The sequence below is a fragment of the Macaca fascicularis genome, chromosome 20, assembly GCF_037993035.2.
Source record: "Macaca fascicularis isolate 582-1 chromosome 20, T2T-MFA8v1.1".
Classification (NCBI taxonomy): domain Eukaryota; kingdom Metazoa; phylum Chordata; class Mammalia; order Primates; family Cercopithecidae; genus Macaca; species Macaca fascicularis.
This window is the reverse complement of record NC_088394.1, coordinates 63,788,257-63,811,201: the sequence shown is the minus strand read 5'-3', so window position 1 is coordinate 63,811,201 and position 22,945 is coordinate 63,788,257. Positions and strand designations below refer to the sequence as shown.

Sequence of the window (22,945 nt, the reverse complement as noted above, 5' to 3'; positions counted from 1 at the left end):
ATGTGTTGCATAAAATCAATGGATTAGTATGGAAAACCTCAATCTTACTGAAAATTTAGTCTTCCGAACCAGAAATGACATGTGTCTATTTATTTTTACATTGCTTTATTTAATTTATAGATAGGATTTCACTTTGTCCCCCGGGCTTGGATACAGTGGCACGATCATAGCTCACTGTGACAGGATTGACAAGCCCTATGGGAGGTGATTCAGCTGGACTTGGTGTCTTCACAGTAGATTATTAGACTGTAAGCTACGAAGTGTGCCTCTAGAGTGTTCCTGATTATTTGTTTTAAGAATGCTTTTATTGGCTGGGCGCGGTGGCTCAAGCCTATAATCCCAGCACTTTGGGAGGCCGAGTCGGGCGGATCACGAGGTCAGGAGATCAAGACCATCCTGGCTAACACGGTGAAACCCTGTCTCTACTAAAAAAAATACAAAAAAAAACCTAGCCGGGTGAGGTGGCGGGCGCCTGTAGTCCCAGCTGCTCGGGAGGCTGAGGCAGGAGAATGGTATAAACCCAGGAGGCGGAGCTTGCAGTGAGCTGAGATCTGGCCACTGCACTCCAGCCTGGGCAACAGAGCGAGACTCTGTCTCAAAAAAAAAAAGAATGCTTTTATTAATAAAATGGCCTGGCAATGGCCATTTTATTATTATTTTTTTCTCTGTTCTGGCTTCTCAGTACAATGGCCATTTTAGATGCTGAGTCGCAGTGTGGTTAGGAGCAAGTGGGCAGAATGTGAGTTAAGCGGCCCTTATCTGAGTCAGCCCAAGATAAGAGGTTAACTTAGAAATTCTATCCTTGGCCTGCCCAGCCGCTGCTGTCTGGAAGTACTTAGTCTTTGGCCTTCTATGAGCCCTTGGAAGAGAGGCTTGGGGTGAAGGAGAGGCCCAAGTGTGGAACTAAGCCCCTTTTCTTCTGGGGCCTGATCTGGTTGAGTGTTTGAAACCAACAAGAAATTGATGAGACTGTCCTGAGAGAGCCTCTGCCTCTTTCTCTCTAAAGTGTTTCTTGAATATAGAGGATAATCTCCATCTCCGTGATTTCCTCCTCTATATTGGACTGCTCTTTTCTCTGGTCCTTTTGGGTCTAGTTCCTGATTAAAATTTCCAGTACCTGGTTGGGCGCGGTGGCTCATGCCTGTAATCCCAGCACTTTGCGAGGCCTAGGCGGGAGGATCATTTGGGGTCAGGAGTTTGAGACTAGCCTGGGCAACATGGTAAAACCCTGTCTCTACTAATAAAGTACAAAAAAATTAACTGGGCATGGTGGTGGGCACCTATAGTCTTAGCTACTTGGGAGGCTGAGGCTGGGGAATCACTTGAACCCAGGAGGCAGAGGTTGCAGTGAGCCAAGATGGAGCCACTGCACTCCAGCCTGGGTGGACAGAGTGAGACTCTGTCTCAAATAAATAAATATTAATTAATCAATCAGGTACCTGAGTAAAGTGGGTGTGGGGGTGGTCGGGACAGGACTCATCTTCCTTGAGGGATCCAGAAGACTCATGAGGCCTATGAATGGTGACTGTGCTTTGCCAGACCCTAAGAAAGCAGGGAAGGGGCAGCTGGTGCCCCCGGCAGGAGTATTCAAGCCATTCCACTCATTGTGCCCTGCCCTTGAGCAAATCCCACTTCCAGAAACCTGAGTTCTTTGCTCCAGGTCCAGCAGAGGTGAACCCATTTGCCCCAGACTGGGGTTATTTTCCTGCAAAAACCAGATCCTCGTGTTTTCCCCATCTCTGCTGACAGCCACTGTCCACCCTGGCCCCCAGGTGATACTCCTCAGTGTAATCTTATGTCCTCCCTCTCCCTCAGCTGTGGTTCTGCTGCTCCACAGATATCTCTTTAATCTGGCTCCTGTCTCTGCCCCTATTGCCATTGCCTCTCCATTGGCTGTTTCTATGATCTGTGCCACATGCCTCTGCTCTCTGTGTGCACTGTGCCCCTTGCCTGCTTCGGGCCTCTGGCTCCTCTGCCCAGTAGACAGTCTCCTGCTCAGCCTCATCTTCCTGTACCTCTGCCCTCTGCGCATGCCACACACCAGCATGGCTATGTGAGGTGCCAAACATGCTGCTGACACTCCCTGCTCTGCCCCTTGGCAGATGTCCTTCTTGCCCGGGGACTGCCCTTCCTCCTTGACCCCCACTCAATTTTGTCTGACCCCTTTAGCCCTGACCATGTCTTGGATGACACTTGCCACCCTGCCTGGTGTGTGTCTTTCACATTTACCCAGAGTGTCCTCACTGGGTTGTGAGATCCTTGGGACTGTGCCCAGAGTGGGCACAGCACCTGGCATCATGCACTTGGGCTGTGGGATGAGTTGTTTCTGCATTTTGCTGTGCTTTGTCTAAGTGTGTTGGACTTCAGCAAATTGCATCAGGCTGTGTCAGTCTGCAGTCTGTCTACAGCTTGAAGCCGTCATTTGGAGCTCAGCCTCACCCCACTGCCCTAATCATTATGGCACTGATTGTGTGTAGGGGCTGTGCTACCACCTTCTACCTGGAGAGATAGAAAAGTGACTGCTCCCTTTTCTGTATGTTAGGACTAAGTGTCATTGAATCTACTCCTGACTCACATTTAGTCATGTGGGGAAACAGACATCAAGGGCTGTGGTCAGCTGGTGGAGCAGAGCATGGTTTCTGGAGCCATACTGCCTGCATTTGCATCCTGGAGGCTGTGTTACCTGGAGTGAGTTAGTGTACTGCTCTGCCTCAGTTTCCCCCTCTGCAAATGAAAGTGATACTAGTATCTAACTCGTATATAGGATGGTTATGAGGGTTAAGTTAATTCCTGTAACTTGCTTAGACTAGTGCCTGACACAAAAAGGGGTACATAAATATTAGCTATTTTTACTTTTTAGAGATTGGGATCTCACTCTGTTGCCCAGGCTAGAGTGCAGTAGCATGATCATAGCTCCCTTGTAACTTCAAACTCCTGGGCTCAAGTGATTTTCTTGCCTCAGCTTCGTGAGTAGCTGGAACTACAGGCACGCAACCACATCTGGCTAATGTGTTTTTTTTTTTTTTTTTTTTTTTTTTAGATATGAGGGTCTTGCTATGTTGCCCAGGCTGATCTTGATCTCCTGGCCTCAGGCAGTCCTCCTCTGGCCTCCCAAAGTGTTGGGGTTACAGGTGTGAGCCACTATGCCCAGCTATATTAGCTATTCTTATTATTGAGAAAAGATGTGTTTTTTTCTACCTGAAGAAGGAAGTACCTATATATTTAAAGTTCTTTTATAAACGTTTATGTATGGCCGGACATGGTGGCTTATACCTATAATTCTAGCATTGGGAGGCCAAGGCGGGTGGATTACTTGAGGTCAGGAGGTCGATACCAGCCAGGCCAATGTGGTAAAACCCCATCTCTACCAGAGATATAAAAAATTAGCTGGGTGTGGTGGTGCACGCCTGTAGTCCCAGCTACTTAGGAGGCTGAGACAGGAGAATTGCTTGAACCCAGGATGCGGAGGTTGCAGTGAGCCAAGATCGTGCCACTGCATTCTAGCCTGGGTGACAGAGTGAGACTCTGCCTTTCTCAAAAAAAAAAAAAAAAAAAAATAGGCCGGGTGCGGTGGCTCACGCCTATAATCCCAGCACTTTGGGAGGCCAAGGTGGGCGGATCACAAGGTTGGGAGATCGAGACCATCCTGGCTAACATGGTGAAACCCTGTCTCTACTAAAAATGCAAAAAATTCGCCGGGTGTGGTGGCGGGCGCCTGTAGTCCCAGCTACTCAGGAGGCTGAGGCAGGAGAATGGTGTGAACCCAGGAGGTGGAGCTTGCAGTGAGCCGAGATTGCGCCACTGCACTCCAGCCTAGGCGACTGAGTGAGACTCCGTCTCAAAAATAAAATAAAATAAAATAAAAAATACATAAATGTTGATGTATTAGAGTGGAGTTAGGTGTCATTGAAACTACCCTTTCTCTCAAGTGCTTGGCCTTCTGTGTTTGCATAGGCGTGTTTATTATGGTAGCTGTAGTTGAATTATAGAGAAAGATGGCACAGCAATCAAAGTCAAGATGTTGATGTTTTGAGTGTTTTCTTGTAGGTTGCACTGGCTCAGCAAGGACATCTTTGCCGGTAGGGCTGTCAGAGGCAGAGGGCAGACACCCTGGGGTCTTGCTTGGAACCTGGAGCAGATGATAACAATAAGTGCCTCTCCAGTGAGGCTGTGGTGCTCACACTTTCCTGGGAGCCTATGGGCATGTCTGAGCTTGCATGGTCAGAGGTTTCTGCTGGAAGATGTGGAAGTTTTTATGTTCATCTTTCGCAAGGTGTTTTTTGGCCTTCTTCTTTTTTTTTTTTTTTTTTGAGTCTCGCTCTATCACCCAGGCTGGAGTGCAGTGGCCAGATCTCAGCTCACTGCAAGCTCCGCCTCCCGGGTTCATGCCATTCTCCTGCCTCAGCCTCCCGAGTAGCTGGGACTACAGGCGCCCGCCACCTTGCCCGGCTAGTTTTTTGTATTTTTTTTAGTAGAGACGGGGTTTCACCGGGTTAGCCAGGATGGTCTCGATCTCCTGACCTCGTGATCCGCCTGTCTCGGCCTCCCAAAGTGCTGGGATTACAGGCTTGAGCCACCACGCCTGGCCTTTTGGCCTTCTTAAGTGTGAAACCAAGGAACAGGTGTCACCCCAAAATAAAAATGTCAGAATCCTTGGCTAAATGACTCGGAAGCAGGGCAGGTGAACCTACCTGCAGCCCCACCCTGGCGTCGGTGAGCTGGCAGGGAAGGGCAGAGGCTAGGATACTGAATTGGGGAAGCAAGAAAACAAAGTCTGTAAGAAGACTAAAGTACTTTAAGGGAGTGGGAGAAGACAAATCTTGCTTCTGTGTCTTGTGCCTCAGCCAGAGCCAGGGAGACTCAGGCTGTATTGATAGGAGGCCCAGCTGCATCAGAACTGGGTAGTTGATAATTTCCTCTTTGCCATTTCTGTAGCGCAGGCAGCTGTTCCCTTGGTGTGGCATATATTACCTTAGTTACTACAACGCTTCAGAGCAGCATCAGGCCCTTTGAAGCATACTTTCCTTGACTATAACTGTTGGAAAAGGAATAGCTGGAAGAACTACAGCAGGGATTGGGGATAGGAGACATACCTCCTGAAACAGGTGGTGCCCGGCAACCAGGCCCTGGCCTTTGCAGGAGGAGGGATAGGGGCTGTCTGCTTTACTACCACAGGATGGTCCTGATCAAGTGAGCATCTTTCCTTCCCCTAGAACTTACCTTACCAGGCTTGCTCTGAGTGAGCTGTTAGAGTCATAGGCCCAGCAGGAAGCTGCTTCTGCTGGGTAGGACACATTCTGCAAACAGCTGATATTTCACATCTGTGTGTGCCATGGAAGCAGAACCACTGATAGCAGAGATCAGGGCAGAACACCAGGGGTCCGTGCCAGGTTCACAAGGACAGAGGCTAGTCCCTGCCTGAGTGGCAAGCAATGAAAAGAAATAACAAGGTGTTTGATATCGTTCCTCCCTGTCCTCCTAAGAGTACAGCACATCTGGTGAAAGACACCTCTGCTTTGAGCAAATACCAGTAGCAGGTGACTTTATGCAGTGGCTGTCTTAGAGATTATTGGCACGTAGATGGGTTTCTTTTTTTTTTTTTTTTTTTTGTGAGACGGAGTTTTGCTCTGTTGCCCAGGCTGGAGTGCAGTGGTATGATCTCGGCTCATGGCAAGCTCCACCTCCTGGGTTCATGCCATTCTCCTGCCTCAGCCTCCCGAGTAACTGGGACTACAGGCGCCCGCCACCACGCCCGGCTAAATTTTTGTATTTTTAGTAGAGATGGGGTTTCACTGTGTTAGCCAGGATGGTCTCGATCTCCTGACCTCATGATCCGCCCACCTCAGCCTCCCAAAGTGCTGGGATTACAGGCGTGAACCTCCGCACCCGGCCCCAATATAGGTGGGTTTCTAGTAGTCTGGAAATGCTATTTGTCTATACCTGCCAAATAGGCACTGGTTCTTTGCTGCTCCATATAGCCTGGGACCCATGTAGTCCCTGCAGTGTCCACCATTAACACCACCTCTCTTTGGAGCATCTTTCACCTTGGGATCTGCAGTACCTCACAGGGGTCTGCCGTGGGGCAGCCAGGTCCCTCTGTGAGGGAAGCCATGCTTCTCCCGAGCTGGGTGAGTTGAGCCATCAGGGCCCACTATGCTTCTGGGTGTCCCTCCTTCTGGGAACAAGCCTCTGCTCCCCTGGCATGATTGGGCACTCTGTCAGCCGGTACCTAACTGAGGCTGGTATGGGGAAGAAACCAACTGATTGTCACCCTGTAGTTCAAGCCTGTAGGGTGCCTCCAGGCAGCCCTGTCTGGAAAAGGGCTCATGGCACAGGAGGGTCTCTGAATTAGCTGGAGCAGCTGTTCAGGACCAGGGCCGTGGGAAGATAGGTTGGGTTTGTGTACCTGGTGCTGCCTTGCCCCTCTCTGCCTTTCTTATTCTGTCATTTCTCCTTCTGAGAGGCCCTTGGCACATGGCCTAGATGGGAGTGAAGGAGTAGATGTCCAAGGCCTTGTAGCTCTGAGCAGCAACAGGTTCTCCAGGGCAGTTCAGAATAGAGGGTGGTTTGGCATTTGAGCCCCAGAGGTACTTAGCTGGTGATTCAAGCTGTGACTAATGGTGTAAGTGCTGCAGGACACTGTGCTCCATGCTGAGAAGCTTGTTTCATGCAAGTTGCTCTCTGCTTCCCTGCCACTCCTGCCCGGGCTGGCAGCACCCTTGGCCCTATGGCCAGCAAGCACTCGTTCCTTTTCTGTGGGCCTCCTCCCTGACCCACAGGAGACCTGTATCACCCCGGCACACCCGGGCTGCTCAGCAGCCTTTTCAAGTGAGGCAGCTCAGCCAGACCTAAAAACTCTTATTCCTGGGCATGGGATTCCTCCTCTATACTGTCCGGTTTTCATCTTCCAAATACCAGCCCCCAGCCTTTCTCACAGAAGTAAACATTCTAAGACTGGATTTTTCAGGGCAAGTTAAGTCCTTTGAAAGAAAAGGTTTCATCGACAGCAGAGGGCCAGTTCTGAAACCTGAGTTTGTCAGTGTCTCAAAACAGAGATTCTCAAGTGTCTTGGGTGAGGCTGAGGCCATATTAGGGTGAAGCAGAGTGGAGACCAGTTCCCATTCAGTCCCCTGCCTTCCTAGTGCCAGCAGAGGATCTGTATCCTGAGACCCTGGGAATGTGGGGATGCCACTCCAGGGATTCCTTTCGGGAAGGGGTTGGCTTTTGCTTAGGACCCAATGATGTACACAGAGCCACAGGCATATGTTACCATAGGTCACCCGTCCAGTGACTTTCCCAGGAGGCTCAAAAGGAGCTTGGGGAAACAAGCAAAAGTCAAACCCAGCCCTAGAAGAGAGACACCTAGCCTGGCGAGCTGATATTGCACCTCAGTTTTGCAGGATACCGCAACACCTTTCCTTAGCCTGGTTCAGTATGGGTTACCGAGCCAGCTTGTCCTGTTGGGACAAGGTGTTGGCAGGTAGCGCTGCCGGATGGGCCAGATGCCATCTGAGCCATGTCCTATCCAGACTCAGCTAGATCCAGCCTGGCCCCCCTAGGCCTCTCCTGGCCATCAGGAATCTACTTCTTCTGGGTGGGGAGGGTGTGATCTGTGCAAGGCCCCCCCCCCCCCCTTTTTTTTTTTTTTTTTTTGAGACAGAGTCTCACTCTGTCCCCCTGGCTGGAGTGCAGTGGCGCGATCTCGGCTCACTGCAAGCTCTGCCTCCCAGGATCATGTCATTCTCCTGCCTCAGCCTCCTGAGTAACTGGGACTACAGGTGCCTGCCACTGCGCCAGTCTAATTTTTTTTTTTGTATTTTTAGTAGAGACGGGGTTTCACCGTGGTCTCGATCTCCTGACCTTGTGATCCGCCCACCTTGGCCTCCCAAAGTGCTGGAATTACAGGCGTGAGCCACCGCGCCTGGCCGCAAGGCCCCTTTTTCTGCAGGTGCCAGCTGTATTGTTCTTTGCCCTGCCCGTGACTTCAAGCTGACACCTGGGTCCTATCTCAGTGGAGGGCCTAGGTGCCCATGGGAAGGCATGCCCCACTTGGTGTCAGCCCCTGGTATCATCAGCTACCTGTAGAGGTAGCCTTTTTCTCCTGCCCCTTTACCATGGCTTCCATGCTGAGCTACCGTGAAGAGAAGACGCTGCACCCAGGGCACTGCCAGATCTCCTGCCTGCAGTGCCAGAGGCATCGCCTTATGGTTACGTTGGTCCTGGTTCTTGGTTCTAAAAGGAACAGCCATGGGAGTGCTGTGACAGGGGTGTTCTCTGATGCCACCCCACAGCATTTGCTGAATGAAAAAAATATCTTTTGCTTTCCCATTATCCATTGTTGAGCTGCTCCAGGCCATGGGTCCTGCCAGATTTTTTAAGATAGTTGAGGTTATGGGGATAGCATCTGTCTGCTAGATTTCTGGGGAGTGATGGCTCTGTGTGAGTGACCACCCTTGTGGAGCAGCCCTGCCATGATGTCCTGCAATGTACCTGGGCCCAGCCCCACGCTCAGGAAGCACTCTGGCCAAGCCAGCGCAGCGCTCATCCCTCCACAGCCAGCCTCAAGAGGGACGTTCTGAGAGCCACTGGGCATGGCTGTTGAACCCTGCCTGGTGCTGCAAGGGTTAGATGGCCTCCCCAGGAGGCCAGAAACAAGCAAGAGTGGAGCAGGTCTGGGGCTGCTGCCTGTGGCCACTCATTAGGAGAGGGGCTAGTGACCAGCTCCACCCCTACCCGCTCCCTCAGGGCAGAAGGGAGCAGAACATGTGAAGTGCCCAGAGTCGGCTGCAGAGCCAGGGTTTAAGATGGTGAGGAAAGGGAATCTCCCTGGTGAGTGTCTCTCCTGCGGACTTGTGTCCTATGCACATTCCCTCTTTTTTTTTTTTTTTTTGAGATGGAGTTTCACTCTTGGGCCCAGGCTGGAGTGCAATGGTGCAATCTCAGCTCACCGCAACCTCCGCCTCCTAGGTTGAAGCGATTCTCCTGCCTCAGCCTCCTGAATAGCTGGGATTACAGGCATGCGCCACCACGCCCGGCTAATTTTTAAAATATTTTTAGTTAAGACAGGGTTTCTCCATGTTGGTCAGGGTGGTCTCGAACTCCCGACTTGAGGTGATCCGCCCGCCTTGGCCTCCCAAAGTGCTGGGATAACAGGTGTGAGCCGCTGCACATGGCACACATTCTGTTTTAATCTTCCTGCCATCCCCGAGAGAAGTTTAGCTAAGGGAACTTGGGGGCTAAGAAGTGACAGAATTGGGATCCAAGCTCAAGTCTTCTGACCCACAGTGAGTGATGGCTGGGACCCATGTGTTGGGAAGAGATGACTGGCTTGGTGATCAGTGCTCAGGCTAGCTTTTCAGGGGTTGCTTTGTTTTGTTTCGTTTTGTTTTCTGAGACAGAGTCTAACTCTTTTACCCAGCCTGGAGTGCAGTGGTGCAATTTTGGCTCACTGCAACCTCTGCCTCCCAGGTTCAAGCCATTCTCCCGCCTCAGCCTCCCAAGTAGCTGGGATTACAGGCACCCACCACTACACTTGGCTAGTTGTTACATTTTTAGTAGAGGCGGGGTTTCACCATTTTGGCCAGGCTGGTCTTGAACGCCCGCCTTGGCCTCCCAAAGTGCTGGGATTACAGGCGTGAGTCACCGCGCCCGGCCTCAGGTTAGCTTTGTGAGGGAGATGTGTCTGGCCCCTGTGTGCTGGTCAGCTGGGCCAGGACCAGAACCTGGTGGGCAAGCACAGCTCTAGCCACTTCCAGGTTCCAGACTAACATGCTGCTTCTGAGGAAATCTTTCCATTCAGCAGTAGGAGTGTTCTCCATTCCTCGATGCCCTGGGACTGAGGCCTTGGATGTGCCATGGTGGATGGGAGTGGTATGGGTGGGCTGCTGGAACGGTCATGCTGGAGTCCCTGGCACCCTACAGGAGGAGTCTCCCATCTCTAGGGCACTGTCCAGGGATGATACCTGGGAGTGCCAAGGTGATAAACCATTTCTGCAGCCACCCTGGCATTTCTGTGACTGTCTAAATGATGATGCAGGGGGAAGTGCGTGGTGCCAGAACATCTGCACTGGCCTCCTGGGGTCTCCTGCCTGCTGGTTCAAATGTGGCTTAGTTTCTTCTTGTGTCACTGGCATCTCCTAGGTACTTGACATGGCCAGGCACAGACTTTTGTGTATGGGTGCCAGGCTGACTGCCCATCCCTTCTCTCTGGGAGTGACAAGGCTTATTCTCTTTGGAGATAAAAGAATGGTTAGTTGGGTGGTCCTCTCTGCCAGAGTGTTGTCCCCATCATGTGGCCCCAGCCATCCTTCTGACCCAGAGCCAGCCAGATGTGACTCCCTGAGGGCCTGACCTAGGTAGCCATGTCCACTTGTTTTTTTTGTTTTTTTGTTTTTTTTGAGGCAGAGTCTTGCTCTGTCACCTGGGCTGGAGTGTGCAGTGGCGCCATCTTAGCTCACTGCAACCTCCGCCTCCCAAGTTCAAGCAGTTCTCCTGCCTCAGCCTCCTGAGCAGCTGGGATTACAGGCATGTACCACAATGCCCGGCTACTTTTTGTATTTTTAGTAGAGAAGGGGTTTTGCCATGTTGGCCGGGCTGGTCTTGAACTCCTGACCTCTGGTGATCCACCCACCTTGGCCTCCCAAGTGCTGAGGTGTGAGCCACCACGCCCAGCCCACTTGTTCTTTTCTGGCCCTCACATCCCAGTGCCCTCTGAGACAGCCATCTCTGGCCTCATGGTATGGGTGACAACTCTCACTTCTAGGCACATCTCCAGCCTCTCACTAGACCCACCCAGGGAGGGGTGGCGTGTTTAGAAAGTTGCTGACTTTGGCTTCAGGACAGGAGTGGGAAAAGGGTTGTCCGGTTCTGAAGCACAAGGTGGTGGGGCTGAAGGGGCTGCTCACCCAGGCATAGTTGCTGGACTCCCCTTAATGGGAAGGGCAGCGCCCTAGGCATGGTGCTGGGTGGTTGGCTCAGGAAGGAGGAGGTAGCTTCACCATCACAAATACCAGCGTGGTACTCCCCTGGGTGTCCCTCAGAGGAGGGGAGAAGTGTTGTCTACATGACCACAGGCCTCCACTCAGCCTCTTAGTGCCTCAGTTTCCTCTGTCCTCTGATGGGATTTATCATACCTGCCAGTGGGTTGGAGTCTTAGAATGTTTCCTACACGTAGACATCCAGGGCCCTTTGACAACCATGCCTAGTCCCTTTCCTCTCATTTTGTAGAGAAGGGAACCAAAGTCTGAGGTCTAAGGATGAGTGACTGGCCAGGGCCTGTCACGAGAAGGACAGTGCTATGGCCAGAACCAGACAGCAGAAGCGCTTCAGCCCCACTGGCTGTCCTGGCACCCAGGGCCATAGTCTGTTTCTAACAGAGGCCAGTTTGCCTGTGTGAGGATCCTAGCCTGAGGCTGACAGCAGACTCACTGCAAAATGTGGGGCCAGGGCTAAGCCCTGGCCTTGTGGTTTCCAGTTTCTCAAGACGGCAGTGTCGTGCCAGTTCCTCTCCACTGTACAACTTCCCAAGGCCTGGGGAGCGGGTTCACAGCGGGGCGGATGACTGAATCCATCATCTCAGCTTCTTTGGGCTTCTGGTGTCTTTGTTGCATGTTTGTCCTGTCCTTTCTAGCCCTTAGCTAGCCTGAATCTTTCTCACAAAGGAAAAACAGAAAACCATTGTATGTATCAGGACAACACAAGAGGAAAATCCTCCAGTGACTTCACTCAAAGTTTTCTGTCCACACCACTGTTTGTTTAATGAGCATTTCCCCATCACAGTCTTTCCGCATCTGGGAAGGAGCCACAAAGTCCCTGGACCTGCCACCATCTTACCTGCCTTGTTCAGCTGCTGGCTACGTGGATGTCTAATAAGACATCTCAAGCTTAGCATTTCCGAAGGGCCTGTTCCTTCCGCCCATCTTCCTTGTCTCTTGATAAGTGGTGCCACCATGTACACGTTTGCTTAGGCCAGAAACCTGGGTGCCATCCTTTTTTCCTCTCACATTAGCTGCACCCACACCTGGCGAGTCCTGCCCACTCTGCTCTGAGTTTTCCTAAGTCTCGCTCAGCTTCAGCCCCACTGCATGCTTTTCTGTTTCTCAGACATGCTGAGTTCATACCCTTTACCCCGAAGGTTTTTCCTTCTGTTTCTCTTGTCCAGCAGACCTCTGCTCAGGAGTCACCCTCTCAGCAGGAACTCAATGGACTGCCCCATTCCAATCAGTCCTCATCTCCGCCCCCCCCACACTGCTAGCCCATCATCTGACTTTGCATTTTCTTTTCTTTTATAGATAGAGTCTTTGTTGCCCAGGCTGGAGTGCACTAGCATGATTATAGCTCACTGCCACTTCAAACTCCTGGGTTCAAGAGATCCTCCCTCCTCAGCAGTACTACAGGTGCGCACCACAGCGCCTGGCTAATTTTTTTATTTTTTGTAGAGATGGGGTGTCGCCATGTTGTCCAGGATAGTCTCGAACTCCTGGGCTCAAGCGATCCCCTTTCCTTGGCCTCCCAAAGTGCTGGGGTTGCAGGCATGAGCTGCTGCACACAGCCTTTTTTTTTTTTCTTTTAGGATGAGATATCTCTCTGTTGCCCAGGCTAGAGTACAGTGGCATGATCCAATCTTCCCAACTTAGCCTCCTGTGTAGCTGGGACCACAAGTACGCACCGCCACACCCAGCTAGTTTTTGTAATTTTTTGTCGATATGGGGGGTCTCACCATGTTTCCCAGGCTGGTCTCGAACACCTGGACTGAAGCAGTCCTCCTGCCTTGGCCTCCCAAAATGCTGGGATTATAGGCATGAGCCACTGCACCCAGCCCAGCCTTGTTTTCTTTAGAGCATACTTGATCTACCAGGTGTTTCTTGTTTTCCTGTTTGTTTACTTACATTTTCCCTGTCTTTATTCCTTTCACACTTCCTACTCCCACTTTGCAAACTCCCTGGGGCAGGCCTTTGTTAGTTATTTGGTGGCGAGCAGATAGTGCTTGTCCTTTCCAGAGGATGTGAAGGCAACACGGTGGCCATAAACCGTGCTGCTGCAGCAGCCAGTGATACTAAATGAGGTATGCCACATTCTGTTTTTAACTTCAGACTGCCTTTTGCACACGTACTTTGTGTGTGTGTGTGTGTGTATACATACATGTATTTATGGTATATACCTTATATACACACACAGACACTGTGTCTGGAAAAAAATATTGGTAGCTTCAGTTGAAGATACATTACAGCTCTGTAATGGCAGACCCCTGACCAGAATAGGTTCAGATTTCCTGTTGCTACTGTAACAACAATGGTGGCTTGAAATAATCATTTTACAGTTCTGGAGAACAGAAATTCTAAAGTCCAGATGTTGGCAGGGCTGAGTTCTCTCTGGAGGCCCTAGGGGAGAATTCATTCCTTGCCTTTTCTAGCTTCTGGCGGCCTCCTGTGTTCCTTGACTCATGGCCTCTTCTTCCATCTTCAAAGCCAGCAGTGAGGCATCTTCCATTTCATAAAGACCCCTGTGATTGCATTGGCCCACCTGATAATCCACTGTCATCCCCTACTTCAAGGGCTTTAACTTAATCATTCTGCAACATCCTTTTTACTATGAAAGGTGACATAGTCACAGGTTCTGGGGATTAGACCGTGGACATCTTTGGGGTGGGGGTCTTATCTGGCCTATAACAGGTACTGTGTATTTTTGCCCTCTGGGAAAATCTATAAAAATTGATAAATCATTTGGGAATTGGAAAAGCAGAAAACTTATCTCTTTTTTGGCCAAACTGAGGTGATGGTGAATCCTGAATTGACTCTAATTTTTTTTTAAATTGAGCTCTTTGGTTTTTTTAAATTTAAAATCCATATTTATAGCCAGAGTTAAAAATTTTTAAATTTTCTTTTTTTTTTTTTTTTCTTTTTGAGATGGAGTGAAGTGGCACAATTTCAGCTCACTGCAACCTCCGCCTCCCAGGTTCAAGCGATTCTCCTGCCTCAGCCTCCTGAGTAGCTGGGATTACAGGAGCGGTGCTAGCATGCCCAGCTAATTTTTGTATTTTCAGTAGAGATGGGGTTTTTCCATGTTGGCCAGGCTGGTCTCAAACACCTGACCTCAGGTGATCTACCCACCTCAGCCTCCCAAAGTACTGGGCTTATAGGTGTGAGCCACTGAGCCTGGCCCCCCCTTTTTTTTTTTTGAGACAATGTCTTGCTCTGTTGCCCAGGCTGGAGTGCATTGGCACAATCTCAGGTCACTCCAACCTCCGCCTCCCCGGTTCAAGTGATTCTCATGCTTCAGCCTCCCAAGTAGCTGGGACTACAGGCATGTGCTACCACACCCAGCTAACTTTTGTATTTTTAAGTAGAGATGGGATTTCACCATGTTGGCCAGGCTGGTTTCAAACTCCTGGCCACAAGTGATCCGCCCACCTCGTCCTCTCAAAGTGCTGAGATTACAGGCAAAATCTAAAAATTCTGTGCTCGTTTTGTCAAAATAGTTATATAGTTTATTTTTAAAGAAAATTATTTAAAATACTTATTTTAATTTTAGGTCTTTGAAAATTTAAGCATCTGTTGTTTTCATAGTGGTTATTGAACTCCCATACACTGAAACAAAAATATCTCCCAAATATCCTTGAGTCGCTCACTAAGTAGGTTCTTCCTGATGATTTCATGAGCTTTCATAAATCAAATGACCAAATTATTGTTAGGTTTTCTAGGATATCTACTGTTCTAACCTGAGAAAGTGAAAAAAGGAAAGCTTCTAGCTTATGTCTTGGACCTCCTGGACAGTAAAATTTGCATTAAAATCTGTCATACAGGACCATCCTTGTGTGAGAAAGAGGCAGGCTGACAGCTGGGGCTGGTCACTGGTGGTACATGAACACACATATGTGCATGTGCACACACTTGTACCACCTGTCAGACTCCTGACATGCTGGGCACTGGAGGAATTGTCCTGAGATCATTTGGCCCCGTACCAAGGAGCTCATGATCTTGGGGGAAGGGGCATGACAGTCGCGGGAACAGTGACTGGTGATTGAAGAGGTTCAGTAGGCACCAGGCAATGGACCAGGGATATGGGCTGTGTGCAAGGGGAGGACCAAAGGATGTTATGAAAGACTCCAGGAGGCAGAAATTTGAACTGGATCATGATGCCCTGGCAAGAGGGGAGGACAGAGTGGATACTACTAGTTCTTGGGCATAGTTCTAAGAGGACCCAGAGGAGCAGCAGGCAACCTTCCTGAAAGACTATTTGGGGAGGGTGGAATGGGCAGTGGCTTTGCTGGATGGTGTGCTCCCATGGCCACATAAGCAGTGGACTTGACTTTAGGGGGCTGTGCAGGTCAGGGAGCATTGAAGAGAGCCCCGTCCTACCTTCTGGCATCCCAGACCCCTGGCAACATCTGTTGTGCTCTGCTAAACACACAGGGTTATGTTTGCTCTCCTAACAGTTGCCACATTGTTGTCAGTTACTGCCTTGCAGTGGGAAATCTCTGTGCTCTATCTGAGGGATGAGGGGCAGCGGGAGGAGGAGGGCTTCTGTGGCTGCTGTAGCCCAGGGTTGTGGATCCTGTCAGGGCAAGCTGGTGGGCATGCCTGGGGCCACCACAGTCTGAGCCAGACCTGGAGGCATGATTGTCACTTTGCTCCTCACTGCTGTCCAGCTGGCCGCCCTCATCTATAGCCTGCTATAGATCAGGGGAACAGCTGCCGCCATCAGGAGCCATGGTGCCTCCCGAGTTGATGCCTGAGAAAAGGCCTTGACTGTGATGGCCTCATGAGCCTGCCTCTTGGTGGGGAATGGGCATTGTTCGCCAGAAGAGCTATTTCTCTGAGGTCAAATGATTTGCATACCCACTAGCAACAGAAAGGCCTCTCCCACTGCTGGGCCTGGTGAGCTTAGGAGCTGAGTTGATGCTCAGAGCAGCAATGTGTGCCCTGAGCCAGGCAGTTCCAATGTCTTTGGGGAATTCAGAAAGTGAGAATAGAGTCTGGATCCAGGTAGAGGCTTTGGCCCCTCTAAAGCCAGTCTCAAGCAGTTCTCACACTGGTTTCCTGGTGATGCAGTGGGGAGATGCAGGAGGGACCAGCAGGGCTGAGGTCCTCTACTAGTCTCCGAGAGCCCTTCAGTCTTGGCCTGTTTCCCACTGTGGGTGCTGGAGAATCTTTGTTTAAATAGAGGCTTCCTGGATGAAAAGACATGAAAGCTCAGGGTACACTAGGCTTGGGACGGGTGCTGTGACCAAGGGGACAACTTCCCTTGTGCTCGCTGATTCAAATGCTGAGTTTAGGCTCCAGGGTTTGGGCTGTGTCACCTCTCCAGTCACACTCTCTGCCTCCCTTGTCAGCCCTTGGCCCTGTTATCCTTCTTTTCTCACCCCCACACCTTTGCTTGCTGCCTGCCCACACCCTGTGCCTTGCCCATCCACATACACACATGTACTGTGAATGTTTGAGCTTTGCCCTGCTTTCTAGCTACTCAGATCCTCTACTCAGAGGAGAGCCTCTACCCACGCCACTTGGGAGGGGAGGGATGTGCTTAAGCATGTTCATATGGTGTGCTGTTCAGGCCCCAAGGAGAAAGCAGGCAGACAGTGGGGAAGCTACCTGGAGGGGTGCCTGGGGAGTAGACCTGCCTGTCAGCCCATCAGCTCCCTAGCCTGTGCAGGTCCTGGGCTTGTCATGGCTCTATGGGTTCCATTTCTCCTCCTTAGCCAGGCAGTCGAGCTCCTCTGCAGCTCCACCGCTCCTGCCCCACCTGTTCTCATGCCTTTGCCTGCACATCCTCCTCCCTTTTTCACTTCCCTCTCCCCTTGCATAAAACCGTGGTGCAGAGGTGGGAGGATCGCTTGAGGCCAGGAGTTTGAGACCAGCCTGGGCAACATAGAAAGACCCTATCTGTACAAATAATAGTAATATATATATTTTTTGCCTTCCTGAGTACCATGCACGTTTTTTTTTAAGACAGAATTTCGCTCTTGTTGCCCAGGCTGGAGTGCAGTGGCATGATGTTGGCTCACTGCAACCTCCACCTTCCCAGATTCAAGCTATTCTCCTGCCTTAGCCTCCCGAGTAGTTGGGATTGCAGGCACCCGCCACCATACCCGGCTAATTTTTTTTGTATTTTTTTACAGACAGGGTTTCACCATATTGGCTAGGTTGGCTTCAAACTCCTGGGCCCAAGCAATCCTCCTGCCTCAGCCTCCCAAAGTGCTGGGATTATAAGCAGGAGCCACTGCGCCGGGCCAGAATAATTAATATTGTTAAGCTATCTATTCTCTCCAAATTGATCTAGAGAGTGAACACAGTCCCAATCACGATCACAGCCCACCTTTGAAAGACATTTTTTTTTTTTTTTTTTTGAGACGGAGTCTTGCTCTGTGCCCCAGGCTGGAGTGCATTCACGCCATTCTCCTGACTCAGCCTCCTGAGTAGCTGGGACTACAGGTGCCCGCCACCACGCCCGGCTAATTTTCTTTTTTTTTTTTTTTTTTTTTGAGACGGAGTCTCGCTCTGTCGCCCAAGCTGGAGTGCAGTGGCCAGATCTCAGCTCACTGCAAGCTCCGCCGCCCGAGTTTACACCATTCTCCTGCCTCAGCCTCCCGAGTAGCTGGGACTACAGGCGCCTGCCACCTCGCCCGGCTAGTTTTTTGTATTTTTTAGTAGAGACGGGGTTTCACCGTGTTAGCCAGGATGGTCTCCATCTCCTGACCTCGTGATCCGCCTGCCTCAGCCTCCCAAAGTGCTGGGATTACAGGCTTGAGCCACCGCGCCCAGCCTGAAAGGCATTATTAAGAAAGTGAGGGGCCAGGCACGGTGGCTCACACCTGTAATCCCAGCACTTTGGGAGGCCGAGACGGGCGGATCACGAGGTCAGGAGATCGAGACCATCCTGGCTAACATGGTGAAACCCCGTCTCTACTAAAATACAAAAAAATTCGCCGGGCGTGGTGGCGGGCGCCTGTAGTCCCAGCTACTCGGGAGGCTGAGGCAGGAGAATGGCGTGAACCCGGGAGGCGGAGCTTGCAGTGAGCCGAGATCGTGCCACTGCACTCCAGCCTGGGCGACACAGTGAGACTCCGTCTCAAAAAAAAAAAAAAAAAAAAAAAAAGAAAGTGAGGGCTGGGCGCAGTGGCTCACGCCTGTAATCCCAGCCCTTTGGGAGATCGAGACCATCCTGGCTAACACGGTGAAACCCCGTCTCTACTAAAAAATACAAAAACAAAATTAGCCAGCCATGGTGGCGGGCGCCTGTAGTCCCAACTACTTGGGAGACTGAGGTGGGAGAAGGTGTGAACCCAGGAGGCAGAGCTTGCAGTGAGTCGAGATCACGCCACTGCATTCCAGACTGGGCGATAGAGCGAGACTCCGTCTTAAAAAAAAAGTAAAGAAAAATAAAAGAAAATGAGGCTGGATGGCCATGGCTCATGCCTGTAATCCCAACACTTTGGGAGGCCAAGGCACGTGGATCATTTGAGGTCAGGAGTTCGAAACCAGCCTGGCCAACACGGCGAAACCCTGTCTCTACTAAAAATACAAAAATTAGCCTGGTGGTAGTGGCGTGTGCCTGTAATCCCAGCTACTCAGGAGTCTGAGGCAGGAGAATCCCTTGAGCCTGGGAGGCGGAGGTTGTGGTGAGCTGAGATTGGGCTACTGCATTCCAGTCTAGAAGAGAGAGTGAGACCCTTTCTCACCCCCCGCAAAAAAAAAATGATGATAAGCCACAGACTGGAAGAAATACTCACAGAACATAAAAGGACTTGTATCTAAAATATATCAACCTTTACAGTGCAATACAATAAACAAGTGCAATACAATAAACAATCCAAAAAAAAAATGAGTTAAAAATTTGAATAGACAGTTGAATAGTTTTCCAACAAATAGATGGCAAATGAGTACATTAAAAGATACTCAATATATTTTGTCATAGGGAAAATGTATATTAAAACCACAGTGATATCAAAACCACTATAGGCCGGGCGCGGTGGCTCAAGCCTGTAATCCCAGCACTTTGGGAGGCCGAGACGGGCGAATCACGAGGTCAGGAGATCGAGACCATCCTGGCTAACATGGTGAAACCCCGTCTCTACTAAAAAATACAAAAAACTAGCCAGGCGAGGTGGCGGGCGCCTGTAGTCCCAGCTGCTCGGGAGGCTGAGGCAGGAGAATGGCGTAAACCCGGGAGGCGGAGCTTGCAGTGAGCTGAGATCTGGCCACTGCACTCCAGCCTGGACGACAGAGCCAGACTCTGTCTCAAAAATAAAATAAAATAAAATAAAATAAAATAAAACCACTATATATACACTAAAAGGCCAAAATTTAAAAAAAACTGAGAATAGTAAATACTGAAGAAGATATGGAACTCATACATTGCTGGTTGGAAAGCAAAATAGCACAGCCACTTTGGAAAACAGTTTGACAGTTTCTTATCAAATTAAACATACACTTATCTTATAACCCAGCAATACCACTTGTAAGTATTTATCCAAGAGAAATGAAAACATATGTCTGTGCAAATACCTTAAAGCAAATATTTGTTGGCTTTATTCATAATAGCTAAAAATTATAACAACTCAAGTGTCATCAACTGGTGTATAAACAGACAGAAAAACTGGGGTGTATCCATAACATGGAGTACTACTCAGCAATAAAAAGGAATGGAACACTGCTTCTCCTAACAACATGGATGGATTGCAGATGCATTGTGCTAAGTGTAAGAAGCCAGGCAAGACACCTCATGTTCTATGATTCCATTTATGTGAAATTCTGGAAAAGGCAAAACCATAGGAACACATCAGATCAGTGTTGCCAGGGACTGGGGATAGATGGAATAAATTGACTCCCAAGAGGCCTGAGGGAACTTTCCTTGGGGAGATAGGGTCTCACTTTGTTGCCCAGGCTGGAGTACACTGGCATGATCATAGCTCACTGCAGCCTTGAACTCCTGGGCTTAAATAATCCGCCCACCTCAGCCTCCTGAGTACCTGGGACTACAGGCAGGCACCACCACACCTGGCTAATTTATTATTATTATTATTTTTGAGACAGAGTCTTGCTCTATCGCCCAGGCTGGAGTGCAGTGGCACGATCTCAGCTCACCACAACCTCTGCCTCCTGGGTTCAAGCGATTCTCCTGCCTCAGCCTCCCAAGTAGCTGGGATTATAGGTGTGCCCCACCACGCCCGACTAATTTTGTATTTTTAGTAGAGACGGGGTTTCTCCATGTTGGTCAGGCTGGTCTTGAACTCCCGACCTCAGGTGATCCACCCGCCACGGCCTCCCAAAGTATAGGGATTACAGGTGTGAGCCACTGCCCCTGGACTATTTTTAAAATTTTTTATAGAGATGAGGTCCCACTATGTTGTCCCAGGCTGATCTTGACCAAGCTCAGCTTTAGTGATGGAAATGTTCTGTGTCTTGATTGTGTCTTGATTGTGGTGGTGGTAATTCAACTGTACACATTTGTTAAAACTCATTTGAATTGTACAGTTTAAAAGAGAGAATTGGCCGGGCACGGTGGCTCAAGCCTGTAATCCCAGCACTTTGGGAGGCCGAGACGGGTGGATCACGAGGTCAGGAGATCGAGACCATCCTGGCTAATATGGTGAAACCCCATCTCTACTAAAAAATACAAAAAACTAGCTGGGCGAGGTGGCGGGCGCCTGTAGTCCCAGCTACACAGGAGGCTGAGGCAGGAGAATGGCGTGAACCCGGGAGGCGGAGCTTGCAGTGAGCTGAGATCCGGCCACTGCACTCCAGCCCGGGTGACAGAGCAAGACTCCGTCTCAAAAAAATAAATAAATAAATAAATAAAAGGGAGAATTGGCTGGGTATGGTGGCTCATGTCTGTAATCTTAGCACTTTGGGATGCCGAGACTGGAGGATCACCTGAGGTCAGGAGTTTGAGACTAGCCTGGCCAGCATGTTGAAACACCGTCTCTACTAAAAATACAAAAATTAGCTAGGCACCTGTAATCCCAGTTACTCCAGAGGCCGAGGCAAGAGAATCCCTTGAAACTGGGAGGCGGAGGTTGCAGTGAGCCAAGATCACACTACTGCACTCCAGCCTGGGTGACAGAGGGAGACTCTGTGTCAAAAAATAAATAAATAAAAGAGAGAATCTTACTATGTGTAAACTAATTCTCAATATAAAATACATTTTAGGCCGGGTGCGGTGGCTCACGCCTGTAATCCTAGCACTTTGGTAGGCCAAGGCAGGTGGATCACAAGTTCAGGAGATCAAGACCATCCTGGCTAACAGGGTGAAACCCCGTCTCTACTAAAAATACAAAAAAATTAGTTGGGCGTTGGCCAGGCGCGGTGGCTCACTCCTGTAATCCCAGCACTTTGGGAGGCCGAGGCAGGTGGATCACGAGGTCAGGAAATCGAGACCATCCTGGCTAACATGGTGAAACCCCATCTCTACTAAAAATAAAAAAAAAATTAGCCAGGTATTGTGGTGGGTCCCTGTAGTCCCAGCTACTCCAGAGGCTGAGGCAGGAGAATGGCATGAACCTGGGAGGCAGAGCTTGCAGTGAGCCGAGGTCGCGCCACGGCACTCCAGCCTGGGCGACAGAGTGAGACTCCATCTCAAAACAAACAAACAAACAAAAAACCATTTTTAACAACCTGCCAGGTACACTTCCAAGGTCACTTCCAGCTCTCGCTCCTTCACAAGGCTTCCCCTGACCACCTCCTTGTTGTGCCACCCTCTCGTGTGTTCTTTCCGGGTCACTGATCCTGTTAACCACAGCATGGGATCATTCCTCTTTGGGGCTGCATCAGCTACTTGGGCGGTCACCTGCTGGACTCACAGCCAGACTCTGTCTACTGGTGGCTCTGTTAGAAGCCAAGAGTGCTGACAGAGGTGGGGCAGGCTGAGGAGAGGCTGAGAGACCTGGGTGGGCTTCTGTGACTGTCTTGTTCCTCCCTCAAATACCTACTCAGTTATTGCTGCTCTCTTCCCCCACAGGTTGGGACAAACATTCCTATGGTTACCATGGTGACGATGGGCATTCCTTCTGCTCCTCGGGGACTGGCCAGCCCTATGGTCCCACATTCACCACAGGAGACGTGATCGGCTGCTGCGTCAACCTCATCAATGGCACCTGCTTCTACACCAAGAATGGCCACAGCCTTGGTGTGTGCATGAGGGACCTTGGAGGCTCTGCTCTGTGGAGCCACTTTGGTTGGTGAGAGGCTCAGGGGCAAGTGCTCAAGGCAGTGTCGCCTCTGCTGAGCTCTGGGGTACCGCACCATTTCCAGGCATTGGAGCCCTTTCAGGTGAATAGAGGGTAGCAGGGGCACGCCTTTGTTCATCCAGCCGGTCAGCTGCATTTATCCAGCCCGGGGAGGATGCTGAGAGTGCAGTAGTATCCTGGTCGTGATCTTGGCTTTGGTGGCACTTGATGGAGCAAGGTTTGGCATCTGATGAGAAGTTTGGGGAACCCTCGCATAGGTTGTGTGATGATGGTTTGCGTGCCTGTGACTTGGCCCAGACTTTGGTGCTGGTTGCTGTGGAGCAGCAGTGAGGGTGGCACTAGTCCAGGAGGTAAACAGGCTGGAGTCAGATAGGGCCAGACCTCTGGTCTGTTCTTGGTGAATGGGCAGCAGCTGGGGCAGTTACATTGAAAAAGGCTTCTGGTGAAACCATGAAGGATGGACCAGAGTAAAGAGCAGGGGAAGAGGCAGATAGCCTGAGGTAAGGCAGTAGTGATGAATACAGGACAAAGGCCCAGTTGTGGCCTTGCAGGGCTTGGTGACAGATGGGGTTCACTTGCAAGAAGGCAAGGTGGGAAAATGGCTGGATTGGTATTGCTGTTAACCAGGAGAAGAAACCCAGGAGAAATTGCAATCAGTGGAAGAGGATGGGGCCTGTGGGATCCCTGGAAGGAGCATTCCTGTACGAGCGTAGACATTTAGGATTAGGGCTTGAGAGGAAGAGACTTTGGCTATTCTGATGC

General features: G+C 50.3%; 1 protein-coding gene across 9 annotated transcripts in view; it reads left to right on the top strand.

Moving 5' to 3' along the window:
* Window positions 1-22,945, top strand: part of RANBP10 (RAN binding protein 10) — an 87,321-nt gene that overhangs the window by 44,310 nt on the left and 20,066 nt on the right. For 6 of the 9 annotated variants that reach the window (XR_012429022.1, XM_005592289.5, XM_074027396.1 and 3 more), the window contains one exon: window positions 21,955-22,122. Coding sequence is in view for 2 of the 9 variants with exons in the window: in XM_005592289.5 (XP_005592346.1) it covers window positions 21,955-22,122 (168 nt within the window). In the remaining 7 variants the exon portion in view is untranslated. Of the gene's footprint in view, window positions 1-21,954; window positions 22,266-22,945 lie in introns of all 9 variants that reach the window. The other 3 variants (XM_074027394.1, XM_074027397.1, XM_074027393.1) reach the window with 1 other exon arrangement.